Here is a 22390-nt window from a genome sequence, read left to right on the forward strand (position 1 = left end):
CTTTACCATCAGTCACTAGTATAGCTACATTAGAGCTGAAATGAATGTCTTCATTAGTGGTAGGTCATATGGGCCGCATACACTTACAAGAATAACAAGATTTTGCAGAATGACGTCATGATATTTCGCCATTACTGCATATACACAGTACGCTTCCCAGTTAGCGTACAGATATTCATCATGTGATAGAGTTGCACTTGAGGCTCCTTGGACGTGCTCTTTTTATTGTGAATTATTATAAGTGACAAACCACTAAATATTTTTTTTTTAGGTTAGAAATTGCTCAGTATGAAGAAATGTTCCAGATACTTCTTTTTAAATTCTACTGGGATCGTTTTTATCAAATGAGATCATGTACCACCCCTAACTTAAATCACTAAGAAGTGACGGATTTATCTGTTTTATTGCTTTTGCGGCTAATATGCAGCACTTTGATTTGAAGTGGGCTGAATGTTACTACAGTACAAGCTTTAAAACTTAAGGTTGTACCATTTGGAAAGCGACAATTTTTCTTGAAAAGCAGTCCTAAGAAAAATTGGATAAAAGTGCTCAACCGTCATCTTTGGCGATGTCATGCAAGACTTCGGCTCAGTGAATGTGTTTTGCGTTTGCTTTGTATTTTGGTGACATCACCACAGACGACAGACAAATCATCCACATCACGGTAATCTGCAAAGGTTGAATCTAGGAAACATCTTGTTTGTTGAATTTGTTGTCTTTTTTTTTTCTTCTTCTTTTCCAAAAGCATTCAAATATGACGCTGGCAACTATTCTATTAGGCTAACAATATTTTGTCTCAAAACCTCAATATATTGCTAAAAATAACCATTACATTTTGCCATTACATACAACATAACTTATCACAAAGATTCAATTTCACCATAAAAATGTTTTTTCCCTCAAAAAATGTACATTCGTGTCAGATAATGTTGCAACAGAAATGCAGTATTTTATCACAAAAACACTCGATATTTCCCCCAAAAACACCTTTTGTGATTTTTTTTTGTCATAAAAACTCTTACAAAAAGAATGATACTTTGCCAGAAAAATGCTCAATTTTACCATAAAAATTTCATATTGTTAGCCAAATAGTATAATTGCCCAGTCACCTTTAACTTAACTATTAAGTTTTTGTTTCGTTTTCAAAAAACTTTGATATTTGACTTAAGAAACTATACTATTATGCTAACGATGTTTTACCACTGAATGCTCGGGTTTGCCATCCAAACTTGATATTGTTAGCCTAATAGTATATTGCCCAAGTCATTTTTAACTTACTATTGCTTGATTTTATCAAAACAAAACTACAACCCCAATTCCAATGAAGTTGGCACGTTGTGTTAAACATAAATAAAAACAGAATACAATGATTTGCAAATCATGTTCAACCTACAAAGACAAGATATTAAATGTTCAAACTGATAAACTTTATTGTTTTTAGCAAATAATCATTACCTTAGAATTCTATGGCTTCAACCCGTTCCAAAAAAGCTGGGACTGTGGCAAAAAAGAAAGTTGAGGAATGCTCATCAAACACCTGTTTGGAACATCCCACAGGTGAACAGGCTCATTGGGAACAGGTTGGTGTCATGATTGGGTATAAAAGGAGCTTCCCTGAATTGGCAAAAGATTCACAGGCAAAGATGGGGCGAGTGCGTGAGAAAATAGTCGGAACAGTTTAAGGACAATGTTCCTCAACGTACAATTGCAAGGAATTTAGGGATTTCATCATCTACGGTCCATAATATCATCAGAAGGTTCAGAGAATCTGGAGAAATCACTGCATGTAAGCGGCAAGGCCGAAAACCAACATTGAATGCCCGTGACCTTCGATACCTCAGGCGGCACTGCATCAAAAACCGACATCAATGTGGAAAGCATATCACCACATGGGCTCAGGAACACTTCAGAAAAACAATGTCAGCAAATACAGTTCGGCGCTACATCCGTAAGTGCAACCTGAAACTCTACTATGCAAAGCAAAAGCGCTGCCGGCTTCTCTGGGCCCGAGCTCATCTAAGATGGACTGATGCAAAGTGGAAAAGTGTTCTGTGGTCCGACGAGTCCACATTTGAAATTGTGGCCGTTGTGTCCTCCGGGCCAAAGAGGAAAAGAACCATCCAGACTGTTATGGACGCAAAGTTCAAAAGCCAGCATCTGTGATGGTATGGGGTTGTGTTAGTGCCAATGGCATGGCTAACTCACACATCTGTGAAGGCATGTGATGCTGAAAGGTACATACAAGTTTTGGAGAAACATATGCTGCCATCCAAGCAACGTCTTTTTCATGGACGCCCCTGCTTATTTCAGCAAGACAATGCCAAACCACATTCTGCACGTGTTACAACAGTGTGGCTTCGTAGTAAAAGAGTGTGGGTACTAGACTGGCCTTTATCGGTTTGAACATTAAATATCTTGTCTTTGTAATGTATTCAATTAAATATAGGTTGAACATGATTTGTAAATCACTGTATTCTGTTTTTTATTTATGTTTAACACAACGCCCCAACTTCATTGGAATTGGGATTGTACATATTGTGCCCATGGCATCTACGAAATGCAGCAAATGAGCTCCGCACCGCAGTCCATCGTTCGCTCTGTACGCACATTCTGTCCAGGCTGCTCAGTACAATACGGCTAACTCAACAGCACCGACGACCGGGTCAAATACGACTGTTCCTCCACATGTTTATCGTACGTCCTCAAAGATATGGTTGAATACACATTTTATTGTCTAATTTATTTTGAAACGTGTTGAACTTTTCTAACTGTTTTTTTACACTTATATGACAGTGAAGAACCAAGTTTGAAGGTGCCAGTCATTCAGTTGACTTTGTCACACTGTTGCTATGCGCCGTCTGTCGGCTGTGTCGCTGGAAAGTCACCTGACACTGAAACCGCTGAACTTATTTAGCACGCCCCGACCTACTGTAGGTGCTCGCATTGTCTCCATCCCAATCATGGCTTGTAGTAGCTGAGTGGGAGGAGAATGACACAGGATGGATCAACAAGGTTTAATATAGACGCAGGAAGGTCTGCATTGCCGAGGTGAAAATACCTCCCCGGGTGGCGGCCGGGACCGCCAATAAGCTGTGAGCCAGTGTCATGCCATCAAAATATAAAACATATTCATCAACATTATTTGAATGCGCTCTGCACTGCAGTCGAAGCCTTCCTGAGCTCGAGTGATTCGGAAATTGGGAGGAAAATATGTCTTAAGTGTGGCAAAAAAAAAAATGGTTGCCGTTCGTGCCATCAAGCGAGCCGTCGGCACGTCGTGGAAATCTTTTCCGACAGCGTCAAAGATTATATGTTGTTTGTAATGTTAACTGTGTGTGTGCGGTGAATGCACTGCAAAAATTGGGCTAAAAAACACGTAAAGAAAGTAATGAAATGAGGAATATATTCCTTAATCCAAGCAAGCATCTGCCAATCGACCAGGAAAATTGGACTTGGCTAGATTTCTTAAAACACATAAACAGAGAAAGCCTCAAACCCCCCACCAATGTCTGAAAACCAGTGTATTTATACTACCTACACACCAGTAGAATTATGGTATTTATTATTTTAAGATAAACCCTCAGAACCAGTAATTAAATGAGAATCAGAATCAGAATCATCTTCATTTGCCAAGGATGTCAAAAACAAGGAATTTTTCTCCAGTAGTTGGACCCACTCTAGTATGACTACTAGGATTAAATTGTAATAATTTATAGTACTAAGATTTTGAATGAAGCAAGTGAAATGTTCCCATACAAAAAGCTGCCTGGTAAAGAACAGGCCGAGTTGGCAACTTTACTGACATTTGTGTCGCTTGTCAGAAGCTGATGCCGTTGGTTAATGCTACTCTGTGCATCCGACAAAGCTCAATGCAGCTCTGCTTACCTTTTGGCTTTCACTTGATTGAAGGGGCGTCGTACCTGTGGGGGATGTGGGTGATTATGCATGATAGTTTTTTCGTTAATGTAGACATCAGATGTCGCTTGAAAGTGGCTTGGGATTTTCACCCAGCTGGCTTTTCAAGTCATGGATGAAGAAATTCAGTGTGGTGGTGGTTATGTGACTTAGTTGCGTAACAGTGGGGTGGACGTGGAAAACGTCTCGCTCACGGACCGATTTTTAGAAATGGCTCACAAAAGATTTACTTGAGTGGGCAGGCACTCCAGAGACCCAACTATTTACATACAAGTAATGTATGTAAATGTATCTTTTTTCACAATGTAATGTAATGACACCAAGGATTTTCGATATGAATGAGCACGTTTTCTTCAACGTGAAAATGGCTCTGGATCTTCACCAAGCCTAGCTGATCATGTCATGGTCACAGAAACTCATTGTTTGGGGTGGTTGTGCATGTAAATTAGCCAAGTTGTGATGTCAAAATTCGGTTGAAGAAATAGACACGGTTGTGTAATTTCACACTTGATGGGTGGGCAGGCAATCCAGAGACACAACTATTTGTATAAAAGCCATTCAAAAGTCCTTTTTTAAAATAAAGCTAAGAATTAGTGAGCTTATGTCTTAATTGTCAGTGGTTTGCCCATGTTCACACTTCAAAATGTTAAAAAGTGAGGTGATGTGACTTTGCCATTTGTCATTTACATAAGTTATTTTCCCACTTGTTTGACAGTTAATAATGTTAAACTGTCACTTCAAATGTTGCCAATACAGTTAATATTGGTTTTATATATCATGGCGACAGTTTATGTCCAATTGGAATGTGTCGAACAGCATCTTGGAACAGATGTTTTGGGGACTTTTCGATGTTGCGTTGTGAATTTCAAGATCGAGTTCGCCTTCCTATTGTACAATCAACACAACCGACGCTCTCAACATTTACATTCTCTTTTTGTTGTTTGACTTGCACGTCATTTTGGCCTCCTCTGACAAAAACAAAAAAAACAACAAAAAAACACTTGAGGTTGGCTCTCGTTCCCCGGAAAAAATGTGTTGACGTTCCGCATTTTGCTGCTTGTTGTCACATTCATTTAGTAGCGCCCGTCAAAGGCCCCTTGAGTGGTTCTCTGCGGGGCTTAACGTGACTTCTGGCTGCATTAACCAGATGTTGAAAAGTCCCAACTTGAGGCTCCTTCTTGGCTCAATTTCAATTAATACTTCATTTCTTCTACACTATTTAGAGCTCGAGGAATGTATGCTCAGTCGCTCTGTCCAGCAAAAACAAAAAACAATACAGGCTTGTTTGTCGAAAGCTATATATTTTGCCACAAACACGAGATTTTACAATATAAATGACATATTTTATTCAGCCAAGAAAACAATTTTGCAGCACAAAATGCAGCATTTTTGCCCAAAAACATATTTTGTCTCAAACACTAGATTTAAACTGACATTTTACAATGAAAATATGATTTTCCAAAGCAAACTAATTCACCACCAAAATGTTGTTATGCCATCAAAACGACATGCAGTTATCCTACCATAAAAAAAACTAGATTTTGACATAAAATGAAAACATTTTGCCACAAAGAACTGCTAATTCAGCCAGAAAACAATATTTTGCACTAAAAATTATATATTTTGCTTGAAACTACAAGATTTACCAGAAAGAAAAATGCAAGGTTTCCCCATGAAAACTACATATTTACATTTACATTTGTGGCAAAAAAAAAAAATTAAAAACAATACACAAATATATATTGTTGTTTGATATGATTAAAATAAAGTCCTGCCCTCTAATTGATGTCGACCTCATTCTGCTGTTGAGTAAATACTGTGTATGAGGAAATATACTACGTATGGTCATGAAACAATAAATGTAATAGGAGCCAAAGACTTCCGTTGCGTTAAAACGTGAGAGATGATATGGATTTTAGGCATTTTTTACATATTTGGGGGGAGGGGAAAAAAAAAAATATATATATACCCCCCAAACAATGTACATTATTATATTACTGACTTACTTTTTGTCTGAAATCCCAAAACAGGCTAATGGGAAAGACTTTCCAGCTTGACAGGAACTAGTTCAGATGTCTTCTCCATTGCCAGATGAGTGGTCACATTTAACCAAAGTAATCCAGGAGGAATGTACCGTCTGTAAAGCATTCCGGCAAATAGTGAGTCATATTCATCTTTTTTTATTTATTTTTGGTTGGCGCATTGGTTTTGTACACTTCATCAATAAAAGGACCAAATATTTGTCCATAAAAAAATTGAAACTGGAGAGATTTTATGCTGTACATCAAGAGGTGAATTAATTTCGCACCATACCTGACACAAGATGGCATGGGTCGCTGAGGTTCAACATCAAATGATAAAATGTACATTCGTTAAATTTTACGGGTTATGTCAAAAGACAAATCAGTACATGGCACTTGAATGTTTATATAGTGAATGGAAATGAAGTTTTTGTTTTTGTTGTTTTTTTGTTTTTTTACTATATCTGATCTAAGGTGCTTATTTACACATGGATAAATTTGTTGGCACCCATATGTTAAGAGAGAAACACACAATGGTCACTAAAATAACTTGAAAATGAAAAAGGAGTAATGAATAAAAACATGATCAAAAATGATCCTGTAACATGATTTGTGGTTGAGCCTAGGATTTCTGACACTGGGCAGTACAGAACAAGCTTTCTGACAATTGGCATCACAATTTAGATCCAGAATGCCTTGATAGTCTTGAGATTTGATTGTGCACCCTGCGCTGGATGTAGAAAAGCAGCCCCAGATCATAACCCAGACCAAGGTTTCTGACACTGGGCGGCACAATTTTGCTTTGCAACCTCCTGGTTGTCTTGCGCTTTCATTGTACCTTGCACAGATTGAAGACACACACTGCTCCAAAACCTAACTAAGAACAAGATTTCTGACACCGGACGGCACAATTTTGCTCCAGAATGGCTTAGTAGTCTTGACATTTCACTGAACTCTGCACAGATTTAAGACACACTATGCCAGATTTACCAAAGCAGCCCCAGAACGCATGCGCCTTGATTTTTTGGCCCATTTGTCCCAAGGCCATACTCCCAGAAGCTTTGTGGTTTGTCAAAATGCATTTGATCAAATTCTTGAGTTTTGTCAGTTACAAGTTATTTTGGTAACTGTTGTGGGTTTCTTTCACACTTGGGTACCAACCATTTTCTCTCTACTGCTTATAAAAGTCGCTGATTTTTCTCAATGTAATCCAGCAAATGCTTTGTGAGGCTGACATGCAGCCATCTGCCAAGGTTTTACAGTTTTTCTTAACCTGAATACTCAGAATATTTGGAAATTTAGTATGCGACCACAACGAAAACATCCAAGCATGGAGAGAGCGCAACAAAAATGGGGCTTGAGGTTGTGTGTGTGTGTGTGTGTGTGAATCAAAACAAGCAAAGATTGAAACAAAGACAAGGGACCAGAGGTAGAAATGAACAAGGTTTTCAGTGAGGCGTCAGAAGTGAATGTGCGAAAACAACAAATGTCCAACATCAACACAAGACGGTGCTTTTTTTTCACTCTTTCCTCCAGAGATTTTCGCCAAGAAAGGTCCTCACTCGTTGGAGATACAATTGCAGTCATTTTCAGAAGCTCTCTGTTGCTTATTAAATGGAAAGTCTGTCAGTCTTTATCTAAAAAAAAAAAAAAAAAGGATGGATTTGCCAAACACGAGGGCTATTATCAGTACAGTGAACGCTCGCCTGTTTCCGATTCACCATTCGCATTTTTTTCTGTGAAACCTAACGAACAACTAATTGCTGATTTTTTATTTTTTATTTTTTTTTTCTCCTCCAACCTCTCACTCTCAAGATGATGACAGTAATGGATTCCAGTATTGGAATTTACCAGCTTATCAGATGCTAAGGGCTAGCTATTCAATATTATGTACAATACGTACCCAACTAAAGATAGTTGTTTACGATATACAATACACTGCTGCCAAATTTGCATAATTGCTTATGATTTTCATCCCTCATCTTACAACTTTATCCTTAAAAACAAATAGCTTACAGATGATTTGATTTCCGCAGAGTAAAATCATACACAAGACTGCAGAATTGCCACTTCCGACCCGGGCTAAACTTAGTTCCTCCTTGACATACAAAGAAATTTTAAACAGTCAACATGTGTCATTTCAACATACTTTCATGTATCAGTTCTGTACATCCTCATTAGGGCCACAGGTAACTTGAAGCCTGTACCAGCTGACTTGGGCGAGAGCGGGGTACACACTGGACTGGTCGCCAGCCAATCGCAGGACACATATAGACAATTATTCACACAAATGGGTGAATTTTAGGCTTCAATTAACCTGACATACATGTTGTTGTTTTTTTTCAGCGAATAATGAATTATAGACGAACCATGACTACGTGGGCATTTACTGTATTAATATATTCAATTCTAAACATTTTGGTGTGTACTGTGTACTGGAGCATGTGTAATACAATTTTCAACAAATGTTTCAAAAGTTCCAAAAGTGGTCAGAAACATTCAAAGCAGCTCACGATCAACACCTGGACATATTTTCCAGTTTTAGCATCAATCAGTAAAGATCCTCGGCCAAATGTTCATTGTGAAAAAAAATCCCATCTCTATGTCCCACAATGCACCATTGCCTGATGGCCTTAGGTCATGTCCAGCCAGTCGGGTCGCTTGTGGGGCTTGCAGGTGTGGACGTCCACTGTGTCCTCGCAGTCGTTGCACTGGACCGTGCAGCACCACTGGAACTTGCACTCGCACTGGCTGAGGCGTTTGACGCGCATGGTGTCGTAGCCCCGGCCGCAGCACATCACCTCACAGCCGTCGGTGCCCCGCGACGACCTGTTGCACACGCGCCCTGCCGTGCCCAGGGAACCTGGCGAGACAAAAATAGGGCTCGATTATTGCCATGGCGTAACATCCTCTCATGTGCAGCTTTGATGTTTTAAAGTAACTATCAGTAAGCGTTTATAATCGGCAGTCTGGCAGTCACAATTCTCAGGTGGAATTGTCAAACCAAAAATTGTACTTTTACTGGAAGATATGTGATACCAGGTAGTTGAGGTCAACAGTCAAAGTCTGTTAGTGTTTCTTGTTGGCACTGTAGCAGTCACAGTTCTTAGCCGATCTCCTTTGAACTCCTATTGAATTATCTCGACAGGACTTACAAAACCAGTACTTATTTTGAAGGATTTATTACGCAAGACAGGCAGGGTAGAGGAGTTAAAAATTCATTGTGAACACTTGGAACAGATTTTTCAGTTGACTGTTTTACGTGTTTATCTCACATATCTGTTTCGAGTCCAGACTCTTTAACAGTCACAAGTCTCAGCAGATCTTCCTCAGCCGTTTATGGAACTACTTACTGTCAAACTAAGATGCCTATTTATATTGTAAGACATTTCACACCATTAAGCCCAAGAAATAATCCGTTCTTGTTTCTAGTTGGCACTCCACAGCTCGTCTTTCTCAACTACTTCAAAGTTTAATCAAATTATCTCAGTATGTCTAATCAAGAATCATGTTTATCCTGGAAAATATTTTACACAAGATAGCCCAGATAGTTGCGGTCTACAGTCAGAGTCTGTGTTTCTAGTCAGCGCTCTAGCGGTCATCATTCCTCAATTTCTTCAAACATGAATGGAATTATTTCACAATGTCACACCAAGAACAAGGGAAGTTCAATTGTCATGAGATTTCTCATTATTGATCATCTTTTATGAGTTTCTCGCATACCTATCGGCACTCCTAACAGACACAGTTCTCCTCTAATCTTCCTCAGATTGTCAGGGAATCATTATTCTATGTCATGCCAAGAATCCTATTGTACTACCTACTGTACATAGGAAGAGCTCTCACACGAGATGGCTCAAGATTTAGTCAGTGCATCTGTCTATTGGCACTCTAGCAGTTGCCGTTCTCAACATCAGAGTTTTCTGACATTTTTATTTGAAGATATTTTACACCAGATAGCCCAGGTAAGTGACCTAGGTCTACAGTCAAAGCTCGAGCATTCACCATTCTTAATTTCTTCAAACATATCAAAAACGTTCCATATTTGAAATCATTTATTACATATGACAGACCAAGAAGGGGAGTTCAAATGTCATGTATGTTCATTGTGAAGACTTCTCAGTCTTTTCTGGGTTATCTCACATAACTGTTTCTAATCAAGTGATCTTCTGCAAACTGTCAGGGAATGGTCTTACAATGTCAAACCAAGAAGATTATTAATATTGCAAGAGATGTTAAAGCAGATACCCAGGTAGCTCAGGTTGAAAATCACTCAGTGTGTGTTTATAGTTGACGCTCGAACCTTCGCAATTCTCAGTCGATTGTTTTTCGTCTTGTCTCACTATAACTTTCACTCAAGCCAGGACTTCTTACACCAGATAGCTGAGGTTATCAAAGTAATCAATGTCAGTAGGTGTTTTTATTATCTGCTTTAAAGTCAGTATTCTCAATTAATTGCCTTCAAATTGTCAGGGAAATTATAATAGAATGATGTAACATTTTACCATCCAATCAAGATGCCAGTGTTTGTGATGCTGAAATCTGAGACGAGTGAAATATCATATTTCCCCACAGAGGTTACATTCCCAGACAGGTCATTCGAATACTCTACAACCAGAACCCAAAGCTATGTTCAGGTGTGAAGATCACATGCCACCATAATGACCGAGTATCCCTGATGTAACGGGAAGGGATAAGAGGAGATATTTCCCCTCAGGCTGCGAGGGATCCCTACTTAAAAGTGACCAAAGGACGGATTTGAAAAATAAGCCTGCATGTATCCCCGGGCCGTGAATTCCTACACAATGGAGATTAGCAGCAAAGAGAGGCATCACAAGCTCCTTTTAAGATCACTTTTTAACAACCTGTCCTTTGAGTCATTACATCAGGTATCAGCCCAAAGCCAGGGAGGAGCAACGGTATGCACTACGTTAAATGTGCACTACGTTATCTAAAAAAGAACTGCCGAGCGCCTTCACGCTCTGTTGAAGAGACTGGATGTGAGCAAGGAGACGGACCCTTAACAAGGCAAAGCGAACGGTGGGAATTAAAGCGGATGGGAAAGGGCAAATAGGTAGACTTTAAGCTGTGATGGAATGTGAACCTTCACTTGACGCCTCTCATTTCCGTTTTGTTTTTTAAGGCGATGTGGCATCGAGCGCCTATTTGCTTATTTAATAAACTTCGAAAAGTAGATCCAGATCTAAATCTAAATCTTTGAATGCATATTTTAACAACACATTCCTGAAAACCACCTTGATAAAACTCAATGGACACTTCATGACCAGTAAATCACCTCCACATCCTGAGGTCCCCGTACTTAAATCTACTCACCATTCGTTCACAGTGGTCGTTGGCAGAACTAGAGCAGCTCCTGTGGTAGCCCTCCTAAACATGTCTACTTCCTGAGGTAGCCCTGCTTAAATCATCCCACTAGTCATCCACACTGGTTGTTGCGCAGCTTTCAAGCACCTACACTTTCCAAGGTACACCAATTAAAATCGGCTCCACTTCCTGAGGTAACCCTACTCAAACAAACTACACTTTTTGAGGTACTCTTACTCGGTATAGGTTATTGCGCAGCGCTCGAGAATCTTTACCTTCCGAGGTACCCCTATTCAAATCATCTTACCAGCCATCCACATCTGTTGTTTCGCTTCAGTAGCTATACCTAAACATTTGTCAGCACTGGTTCTCCCAAGATCGAGCATTTTCACCTCCACTCTCAAGCCGCTACTCCTCATTAGGAACACCTACATGAACCCACACTTTAAAAAAAAAAATAAATAAATAAATAAATATCTTCGCTTTCTTAATGTGCCCGTTGATGTTTATACAGAATGTTTCTGATACCTGCTGCTCGGTCCATGAGGCAGTAGTCCGGAGAATTCTCCACGTACACCAGCTCGTTCTTGGTACTCCCTTTGAAGTCACGCTCGGCCACCATGAAGCCGGTGCCGTCCTGGTTCATGGTCACCTCAACAGCTGTGTTGTACTTCTTGCGAAGGTAGTCGCCCGTCCGCCTGAAGTCGGACATGGCCAGCCAGCAGGTCCTCAGAGAGCAGGAACCGCTGACACCGTGACACTTGCACTCTAGCTTCATGAAGCGCTTGACCGCCTGCAGCAGAGGTCAGAGTTGACAGGGCGTTAAGCCTGATAGGTTGCCCCGTGGCCAAGGTGTGATCAACCTTGCGAGGTATGTTATTTCTTCTTTTAGAAGTCCTTTTTTGAGGGCAGACTATGGTCTGTGGGACATTTACACGAGAGCATTAGGTTAATAGGGACCAGGAACTCTCCCAAGTGTGACACCGACAAATTGAACACGGGTCGACGCACAAGGTCGCCTCTGTAGATCACTTAGGTCTGCCAAAAGGGTACGTCACCTGAATTGGGAGACAGCTATTTGCAGACCCCATAGATATTAGCAAGGACGCTAAAATAGCAGTAGTAGTAGCATTGCGTTTCACTTCTAAGTATAGAGCCACAAATGAAAATATATATTTTTTTTTTAACTCATGTGATGCCAGATATGTTTGTGGGAGCTTAAACCCTAGCATTTTTCTAATGCTATCATGTAACCAACTACCATTGCTTTTAACAAGAGATTACTCTTTTTTCGGAGATTTCTGCAAATGTGTCATCTCCGTCCTTGACCTGGAGGACAGCAAAGATATTAGTGAGTGAGCTAACATAGCAGCAGTTTTATCAGAACTGGTTGGTAGCTCTAGTCCGACCCGTTTAAGGAGGGTTGACCCGCAATATCATCTCCGTAGACCATGCAGAATGGATCTTCCCGAGCGTGCAGCCTTTGACTTGGAGGACAGCTATTGGCAGACCCCAAAGATATTAGCGAGGATGCTAACATAGCAGTAGTTTTATCAGAACTGAAAACAACTTTAGACTGATGCACTTAACAAGGGTCAAAATGCAATCCTGTCACCGTAGACCACGTAGTTTGGATCTTCTGATGAATTGGGACAGAGTTATTGGCAGACCCCAAAGATGCTGATATAGCAGCAGTTTTATCAGAACCGGACAACAGCTCACCATTCTTCCACAGCGGTTGTTGTGCAGGTTCATGAGTGCCCGGGCGTCTTTCACCATCCTCTCCCGGGCGTCCACGAAGGCCTTGGCAAACTTAATGCCGTAGTTTATGTTGTCGCTGCATCCACCCCAGTCAAAGTTGCCCCGGTGGTCGCTGGCTTGGCCGCGCTTGTGCCCGTCGCAGTTGCAGATCTTGACGTCGCCCTGACTGCATGCCCGTGTGATAGCGTAGACAACTCCAGCGGACGAGATGGCGTACACGAATGCTGCTTCTCTGCTGCCTGGCGAGAAGAGGAAAAAGTGGGATATCTCACCAAATGCAGTACATTTACCTGTGAGTATCTTTTTACATACAATACAAAGTAGTGATTAAATTATCAAATCAACGTGTATAAATAATCGTTTGATATTCCTTTATAGTCCTGTTTTTCTTTTAATTTCCCCAGTGCGTGACTGTTCGTGTCGTCTCCCCTTGTCTTTTTCTTTCACTTGTGAAGCGTCTAACCCCTCTGCTCCACAGTTGTCCAGGAAACAGTATAGTGAGCATGACAAATGTAATAGGAAGATAGCAATGTAACATGTCTTTTTTCCCCCAATTATGCAAGGTCTTTGTGTGAGCTGGGCTATAGGCTTGTTGCTGTCGGCCTAGTTTAGTGCATTGCCATTGGATGACAGTGACTGTAAAGATTGTCGTCGAAATACTCTTGCTGTCTTAATGGTTTGGTACGTTGCCATTGGATTTGACAGTAAGGATTGTAGTTTGGTATGGTCTAAATAGTTTTGTAAATTATCTAAACAGTGTTTTAGTACATCGCCATTTTATGAGGCACTGCTGTCTCCCTAGCTGAGCTGTCAAAAATGATCTCCTCTTTAAAAACTTCCACTTGTGTACTCCATCCTATACCATCCTCCTTCATTAAGCACTGTTTCCCCACTGTCTCCCTGCTTCTGTCCAGAATTATAAACTCATTCCTCAGACTTGCCTCGGTCCCACCCTCACGCAAACTGGCTTCTGTCACCCCCGTAATAAAAAAAAAAAAAACAGTCTCAACCCAAATTTCGGGCCAATTTCAAACCTTCCTTTCATCTCTAAAATCCTGGAAACCGTCATCGCCTCACAAAGCAAATCCCACCTTAACAATAATGATGTCTACGAACAAATTCAATCTGTATTCCACTCCCCAACGTATTCAATTCCAACTCCTCTTTCTCACCCATGAAGCCCTCCCCAACCAGGCCCCCTTCCTACCTCACAGACAAGCTCCACCACTACACCCCTGCACGCAACCTCCACTCTTCCACCACAAATCATTCTGCTCTGCTTTTATCAGCTGGCCATTTTCTCATATTCCTATGAATGTGTTCTTTTCCCTCGCTTACACTTAACCGGTCTGTTATTGTTGACTCTGTTCTTAACCTGTAATGTCTAAATGATCGAAAAGGTCTTGTTTGTTTGGTTTAGTACATTGCCATCGGATGAGACCGTAAGGATTGTAGTTTGGTGTGGTCTTAATACTCAACAGTTGTTGTCCAAATGATCTAAAGAGTCTTGTTGATGGTTGGTTTATTACATGGCCACTGGATGACATAGTAAGAGTACAGATTGTTGTTTGGTAGGGTCAAAATAGTTGTAGTAATGATTTAAATCAGGTGTGTCAAACTCATTTTTGTCGTGGGCCACTTTGTAGTCACGGTTTCCTTCAGAGGGCCGTTGACTGTGAAACAATATAAATGTTTAGTCACCTCATTATTACATACACACAACAAATTGATGGATACCTAGTTTTGAAATCAGAAGTCAAGGATAATAGTTTGTTCAACTATTGTTGACGTTACCATAAACAGAAAATGCTTGCAATGTCTCAACGCTGCTATTGATTGTTATTATTTCATGAGAATTTGAGCAATAATCATGGAAGTTGACACAGATGATTTGCTGTCGCGGGCCACATGAAATGACTTGGCGGGCCAGTTTTGGCCCCCGGGCCTTGTGTTTGACGGCCGTGGTTGAAATAGTCTTGTTTGGTTGATTTAGTGCATGTTTTGCTATCGCTCTTTCTAGAAGCTATTGTTCAGTACATTAAGAGTTGTTCAGTCCATGTAGGGTGGATTGTAGCAGGCATAACAGCATGTCAGCCATGACATCACAGCCCGCTCAACTCTCCTTTCACCTTTTTCCTTGTGCACATGTGGAGGTTTTCTCATTCACTGGGCTTTGTTTTCATTTGAGAGAAATGAGAAGATTTGGGTGGGTGGGGCGGGGGGTTATTGAGCCCCCCCACCACCACACACACACACCTCCACCTCCTGTCCTCATTCCCGCTCACACAACCGAGTGGAACACAGGCGATATGTCAGGCTGTCAAGCTTTGTCCGGCTGCCAGAAAACATCTCCCCAAATATTTACATCTCCTGTTACTGTTTATACATCACCAGTGTGGCTCTCTCAATTGCGCCGCTTGTTTTTTTTTTTCAGAGAGAAAATCTACTTTCGCTTATTCCCTGAGAAGGAGAAAAAAAACACCTCTTTGTGTTTATACAGCAGAATTATTCATGAGACATCCATTCATTATGTGCTTATCTGATCGCGGCGGAGACATTTACAAGGGTGATTAACTGACTGGAGTGTCTCACACACGTTGGAAAAGAGCCACATGCCCCATCCCAGTTGCACCGACTCACTTCGCAGCATCACCCTGCCAAACACGGTGTGGTCGCGCTCCAGTGTGCTGCAGTTCCAGCGCTGGTGGCGAAACTGGTGTTGGCACTCCTTGATCCACTCCTTGGCGCCCTCGCCGATGGACTGCATCAGGTCCGGGTGGCGCTGGCACAGCTGCCGCTGCTTGTTGACCAGGCCCGGGATGTTGTCGCAAATAACCCGGGCGCCCAGCGCGCCGATGTACCTGTTGAGATTTGAAAAACAAATTCTAATTCTGTCATTTAAAAAAAGAACAATGTATAGAATGTGTTCACAAATTTATCAAGTGCCCCTTTTGTATCAAAAATAAAATATAAATGGAAAATAATGATATGCCTGCCCCTATATATATATATATGTGTGTGTGTGTGTGTGTGTGTGTGTGCGTGCGTGTGTGTGTGTGTGGCTCTGACTATTCGTATACAAGCTCTGTAATGTTATTGCTAAATATGACACTAAGGATTTTTATGAGCACATTTTCTTTTTCTTGTATTTTCCATTACTTTTTAAATCTTGTGTTTCCTGGCCTCGGTGGATGCCACATTCAGGATGTAGGAGAGCTTATGAAATTCCTCCCGTTCAGTGAGAAAGTAACTCGCTTGTGACAGGCCTATTGCTTCCTTCTCCATTTAGACACACACACACACACTACATGATCACTGACTTTAGTGCAATGCTTGAAGGGGGCGATCACATGCGGGTGGACAGTACGAGTAACCGTTTAAAACCCAAGTCTGCATCCTCACAAGAGTCCCTTTAAATCGCCGCGTGTCGCCCATTTTCCGCTCCCGTTATGGCCGTGGCTCGTCGGAGTGTAACGGTGTGGCCGAGTGGTAAAAGCTGAGCGAGGGCACTCCTTGTGTTTATTGTCTTGTTCACAGCGGCCGAGCCAAAAGACACTCGAGGACACACACTTAGACAGAGAGAGGCGCCTAATGGTGGTTCCAGATTTTGAAGGGGACATATTGACTGGATGAATGACTTGTATGCAAGTGCTTGCCCGCCAGCCAAGTGTGAAATTAAACACCCAAGTAAATCGTTTGTGAGCTGCCTGTTTCTGAAAATGCAGTTATGCCCCGCTGTGATGTAACAGTTGGGCTAATTTACATAATGTTCACATCAAGTTCCTCCACACATGAATTGGTCAACTAGGATGGGTGATGATCCAGAGCCACTTTCAAGTGACACTACACCGTCTGAAACACCCGTATCCGCCTGCGGGTGAGACGCCCCTGCTGTCATGTCAAAGTCAAGAGGTAAGCAGTGCTGCATAGAATTTTGTCAGATGCGCATATTCACGTTTGCTAATAGTAATAATGCAAGAGCGTATTGTATAGAATTGTAGTCTAAGTAATGGAATTTCACACGATATGGATTTTTGCAATAAACTGTAAAAAACTGTAATTCTTGATCCTTTGAGTATTTGGACAAAGGCCTGTTATGAAAACACATGGGAACTGTTTTATAATGTGGGGAAAAAAATGTGTCTCTTAAAAAAAAATTCTTACAGGAAATCGTGTGAATAGTGTCATCCCATTGGTTTTTGCCGATGCTACACTAATCGTCGTCGACAAGTGTAATTTGGCAGCTTGGCGATGAAGTTCTGCCTCCACGAGTGAAAATACAACGCACGCTTTTACTGTCTTTATGGTTGGCTTACATGCGCGGTCACTTTTTTATTATTTGTTTAAAACTCAGGGTTCGACGGGTATCTCCGCCCCTGGTTGACTTGGTAACGAAAGCCGTAAGACAAAGAAAAAGCCAAACAACAGAGAGGCAACTGTGTGATTCTCGTGACGTGCTTTAAATTTTGCAATCAGGCTCATATCTCGAGACTCATATGGTGGCAGCTCATCTTTTGGCGATAATTGTCGGAAAAAAGCCAAAGGACAAGGGACGTGAGTTCATGCCTTGATGCTCGCTGAGCTGTTGTGTGTTGTGTGTGTGTGTGTTTTTTTTTTTTTTTGTCTTCCTTGCAGGCTGTTAAAACCTGAAGACGTGATCAAGGCTCATTTGTTCACGCACCGGCGCCCACACCTGATGACACTTAAGTCCCTGCTAAAGACGGATGGGACAGGATAGGGGACGTGCGGTACGTCCCCACCACCACCCCATTTATCTTCTTCAAGGCACCGGCCAAAATATTAGGTATGCCCGCACGCTCTCGGACACTCATTTAACAATGTGTTTATTATTTTGCGTGTGTGTTTGAGGGCCGTCATTGAGCTGGATGAGGTAAACAAAATATTAGGAACAGCCCACAATCTCGTTTTGGGGGATTCTTTTCTACAACCCCAATTCCAATGAAGTTGGGATGTTGTGTTAAACATAAATAAAAATAGAATACAATGATTTGCAAATGTTCAACCTATATTCAATTGAATACATTACAAAGACAAGATATTTAATGTTCAAACTGATAAACTTTATTGTTTTTAGCAAATAATCATTAACTCAATCAGTACATTTTATGGCTGCAACTCGTTCCAAAAAAGCTGGGACAGGGTCATGTTTACCACTGTGTTACATCACCTTTTCTTTTAACAACCTTCAATAAACGTTTGGGAACTGAGGACACTAAATGTTGAAGCTTTGTAGGTGGAATTCTTTCCCATTCTTGCTTGATGTACAGCTTCAGCTGTTCAACAGTCCGGGGTCTCCGTTGTCGTATTTTACGCTTCATAATGCGCCACACATTTTCAATGGGAGGCAGGTCGGGACTGCAGGCAGGCCAGTCTAGTACCCGCACTCTTTAACTACGAAGCCACGTTGTTGTAACGTGCAGAATGTGGTTTGGCATTGTCTTCCTGAAATAAGCAGGGGCGTCCATGAAAAAGACGTTGCTTGGATGGCAGCATATGTTTCTCCAAAACCTGTATGTACCTTTCAGCATTAATGGTGCCTTCACAGATGTGTACGTTACCCATGCCATTGGCACTAACACAGCCCCATACCATCACAGATGCTGGCTTTTGAACTTTGCGTCCATAACAGTCCGGATGGTTCTTTCCCTCTTTGGCCCGGATGACACGACGTCCACAATTTCCAAAAACAATTTGAAATGTGGACTCGTCGGACCACAGAACACTTTTCCACTTTGCATCAGTCCATCTGAGATGTGCTCGGGCCCAGAGAAGCCGGCGGCGTTTCTGGGTGTTGATGATAAATGGCTTTTGCTTTGCATAGTAGAGTTTCAAGTTGCACTTCCGGATGTAGCGCCGAACTGTATTTACTGACATTGTTTTTCTGAATTGTTCCTGAGCCCATGCGGTGATATCCTTTACACATTGATGTCGGTTTTTGATGCAGTGCCGCCTGAGGGATCGAAGGTCACGGGCATTCAATGTTAGTTTTCGGCCTCGCCGCTTACATGCAGTGATTTCTCCAGATTCTCTGAACCTTTTGATGATATTATAGACTGTAGATGATGAAATCCCTTAATTCCTTGTAATTGTACGTTGAGGAACATTGTCCTTAAACTGTTCAACTATTTTCTCACGCACTTGTTCACAAAGAGGTGAACCTCGCCCCATCTTTGCTTGTGAATGACTGAGCAATTCAGGGAAGCTCCCTTTATACCCAATCATGGCACCCACCTGTTCCCAATGAGCCTGTTCACCTGTGGGATGTTCCAAACACGTGTTTGATGAGCATACCTTAACTTTCTCAGTCTTTTTTGCCACCTGTCCCAGCTTTTTTGGAACGTGCTAACAATAAACAATAAAGTTTATCAGTTGGAACATTAAATATCTTGTCTTTGTAGTGTATTCGATGAAATATAGGTTGAACATGATTTGCAAATCATTGTATTCTGTTTTTATTTATGTTTAACACAACGTCTCAACTTCATTGGAATTGGGGTTGTAATTTATTTGTATTATTTTGTATTGTTATTTATTTATTTATTTATTTATTTTTGAGAATGTATAGTTGTTAATTTGGTTTTATATCTTTTTTTCTTGTTGTTTATTGATATGTTTGTATTATTCATTTTGTAATTAGGTGTATTATGTGTTTTTGTTTTATGTTTCATGGTTTTATATTTAATAATCTATTATGGCATAATGTTCGGATTGGTTGTCAAGGTTTGTTTTGTATTGAAGAGTATTTAATGGTAGCATGAGCTAATAATTTATTTTGGTTGGTTATCGTTATTTATTTTTCTCATTTTTCCAAACCAAGGTTTGTTATTTTAATTTGTATTCATTTGATTGTTTAACTTCCATCCATCCATTTTCTGAGCCGCTTCTCCTCACTAGGGTCGCGGGCGCGCCGGAGCCTTTCCCAGCTATCATCGGGCAGGAGGCGGGGTACACCCTGAACTGGTTGCCAGCCAATCGCAGGGCACATACAAACAAACAACCATTGGCCCTCACATTCACACCTACGGGCAATTTAGAGTCTTCAATTAACCGATGTGGGAGGAAAGCGGAGTGCCCGGAGAAAAGCCACGCAGGCACGGGGAGAACATGCAAACTCCACACAGGCGGGGCCTCAGAACTGTGTAACCAGTCGTCCACCGTGCCGCCTGTTCAACTTCTATTAATAATTTTTAATTATATGAATGACGACAAGCAGTACAGAAAATCGATGGATTTTTTAAAATTTGTTTCATTATAATTTTTAATAATTGCTTTAATTTGTATTGATCCTGGTTTAAAATATTTAATTTGTATTGGTAATTATATGCATTGAATACTAATCATTTGTATTTCATTTTTGCTGTTTTTCTTATTTGTTTTAGATTTTGAATGATCTATTTTCGGTCATTATTTATGAATGGGCATTTGCTAATTATTTTCATATTTTCACAAGTTAATAGCATTATTTATATTTAGTCATTTTTATTTTGTATCGTTTATTTCCTTCTTTGTTTACATTTGTTATTATTGCATTTATTTTATACTATACGTTATTATTTAATTTAATTCCCACGTGTATTTCTTCATTTCGCTTGTCAGCATGCAGATATGACGTAAGTGTTTCTGGACAAGTTTCACAAGTGTCAAATTAGAGTGCTAATAATGCATATATTAAAACGAATCATAATAATCGGTCTCGGGTGTAATGAGAGGACGTTTAAGGTTAACTGTAAGCAAATGGTCACTCACCACCAGGACGAATCCACTCTGGGCGTGCAGACGAGCAGCAGCCAAATGAGCAAGTACACTTTGACTTTGGAGTTGCGACGCAGCGTCCTCAAGCCCATCGTGGAGTGCGGAGGTTTCGCTCTCATGTTTGGTCGCTGCTCGGTGCTCGTCCGGCGTCCATCGTTAATGACCCCCCACGCCCCCCCACCCAAAAAAAAAATAATAAATAAAATAGTCTTTTAAGCTCTGTGCAGAAGCTCCGTCAGTGAGTCCCACGCAGCGTCCCGTCCGCGTCCGGTCGCTCCAGTGCGCGTCATTACGCGCAGGCCTGCCGCTTGATGCGCGCCCGGTCGGATCAAGTGACGATTAAAACGTCATTCATTCATTCAAGTTACTTCATGAGTAGTCACAAATATCACGGGAAATATAAATCCGCGGTGCGCGACTGAAGATGCGCAAACACTCGGCACGCACGAGCGCGTGTGTCAAATGTGTGTGATGGGATGTGACACACCCACTCCCCCCCGACCCTCTCTGCGACCACCTCACTTTATAACCGAACCCACCGCCTTCTGAAAGGTACAAGACATCATCAGTATCGCTATTTTTAGTTGAAGCCTATCTCCCTCTGTCTATCCATCCATCCATCCATCTATCTGATGAATGGGTAATAACAAAATAAATTATGAAAGGTCCCATGCCCTCAAATTTGTTTGAACTATTTTTGATAATCTTTCATCGCCTCATCATGTTTTGGGATGAAAATGCCCAAAATGTCCTTTTTCAATCCATTTTAGTTGGTCTTTTCTGCCCGTCAGTTGAAACGGCAGGATTTCCCGTTGGTATGTGACGTGTAAATGAGTTTTGCTCTGATTGGATCCCTCATCTTCCCTCAATTTAAATACGGAAAACGGCTTGACTCTGATTGGTCCAGATCCCGGCATCTTACAGAGCCGTTCACCAAGTGTTGGTTTGTTGGCCCACAAATTGGGAATGTGATCTGAAAGCAGACGTGGGTGAAAATTCAACGAGGAGGAGGATATTTGGGGGTTTCGGCTGGAGTTTCGCTATTACGTTCACCACAGTTACATTAAAAAAAATACAAATCTAATTTCAACTGAAATAGTTTATTATTGTAAAACTAATATTATTATAAATGTATTTAATCGTGAAAAATAAATTATTAAAGGTGCCATTCCATCGTGTTTGCAAACATCAATGAATGAAACGTGATGATGATTTATATATAAAAATGATACATTTTAAACTAAATTATGAATAATGTGAAAAAATAAACTGGTAGAAATGTTTTATAATAGTAATGAAAAAGAAATAAAAATCACAAAAACAAAAGTCAAATCACACCAGATTAAAAACACATTATTCAAAGGAATAATACATCATAAATGATATAAACTATAACAATATGAGTGCAGATTAAAAACTGACCAATTATTGCATGAAAATAAGGCAATAAAAAAATTAAATAAATAAATCCCATTTTTGTAATACGATTATTATTATTATTTTTGTCAGTGTGTGGCTGACACCGGTGCGGTCATCCTCGGTTGTTCCCGCAAGCTGCGCTCTTCCGGGGGCTCCCAGAGGGCGGGTGGGGGGTC

The 22390-nt window shown here is 40.9% G+C and overlaps 2 protein-coding genes across 2 annotated transcripts in view; one reads left to right on the top strand and one right to left on the bottom strand.

The window, feature by feature from the left end:
• Positions 1–6116, top strand: part of st7l (suppression of tumorigenicity 7 like) — a 25211-nt gene extending 19095 nt beyond the window's left edge. The window contains exon 15 of the mRNA XM_061784408.1: positions 5946–6116. Coding sequence (XP_061640392.1) covers positions 5946–5972 — 27 coding nt within the window. The 3' untranslated portion in view covers positions 5973–6116. The remainder of the gene's footprint in view (positions 1–5945) is intronic.
• Positions 6080–21330, bottom strand: wnt2ba (wingless-type MMTV integration site family, member 2Ba). Its single transcript, XM_061784410.1, has 5 exons — positions 20790–21330; positions 15663–15883; positions 12984–13261; positions 11790–12054; positions 6080–8799 (listed from the first exon to the last, which is right to left on the bottom strand). The coding sequence occupies exons 1-5, from the start codon at positions 20912–20914 to the stop codon at positions 8570–8572; spliced, it is 1119 nt and encodes a 372-aa protein (XP_061640394.1). The 5' UTR covers positions 20915–21330; the 3' UTR covers positions 6080–8569.
• Between the last annotated feature and the right edge of the window lie 1060 nt (positions 21331–22390).

This window comes from Phyllopteryx taeniolatus, chromosome 9 (genome assembly GCF_024500385.1).
Source record: "Phyllopteryx taeniolatus isolate TA_2022b chromosome 9, UOR_Ptae_1.2, whole genome shotgun sequence".
Classification (NCBI taxonomy): Eukaryota; Metazoa; Chordata; class Actinopteri; order Syngnathiformes; family Syngnathidae; genus Phyllopteryx; species Phyllopteryx taeniolatus.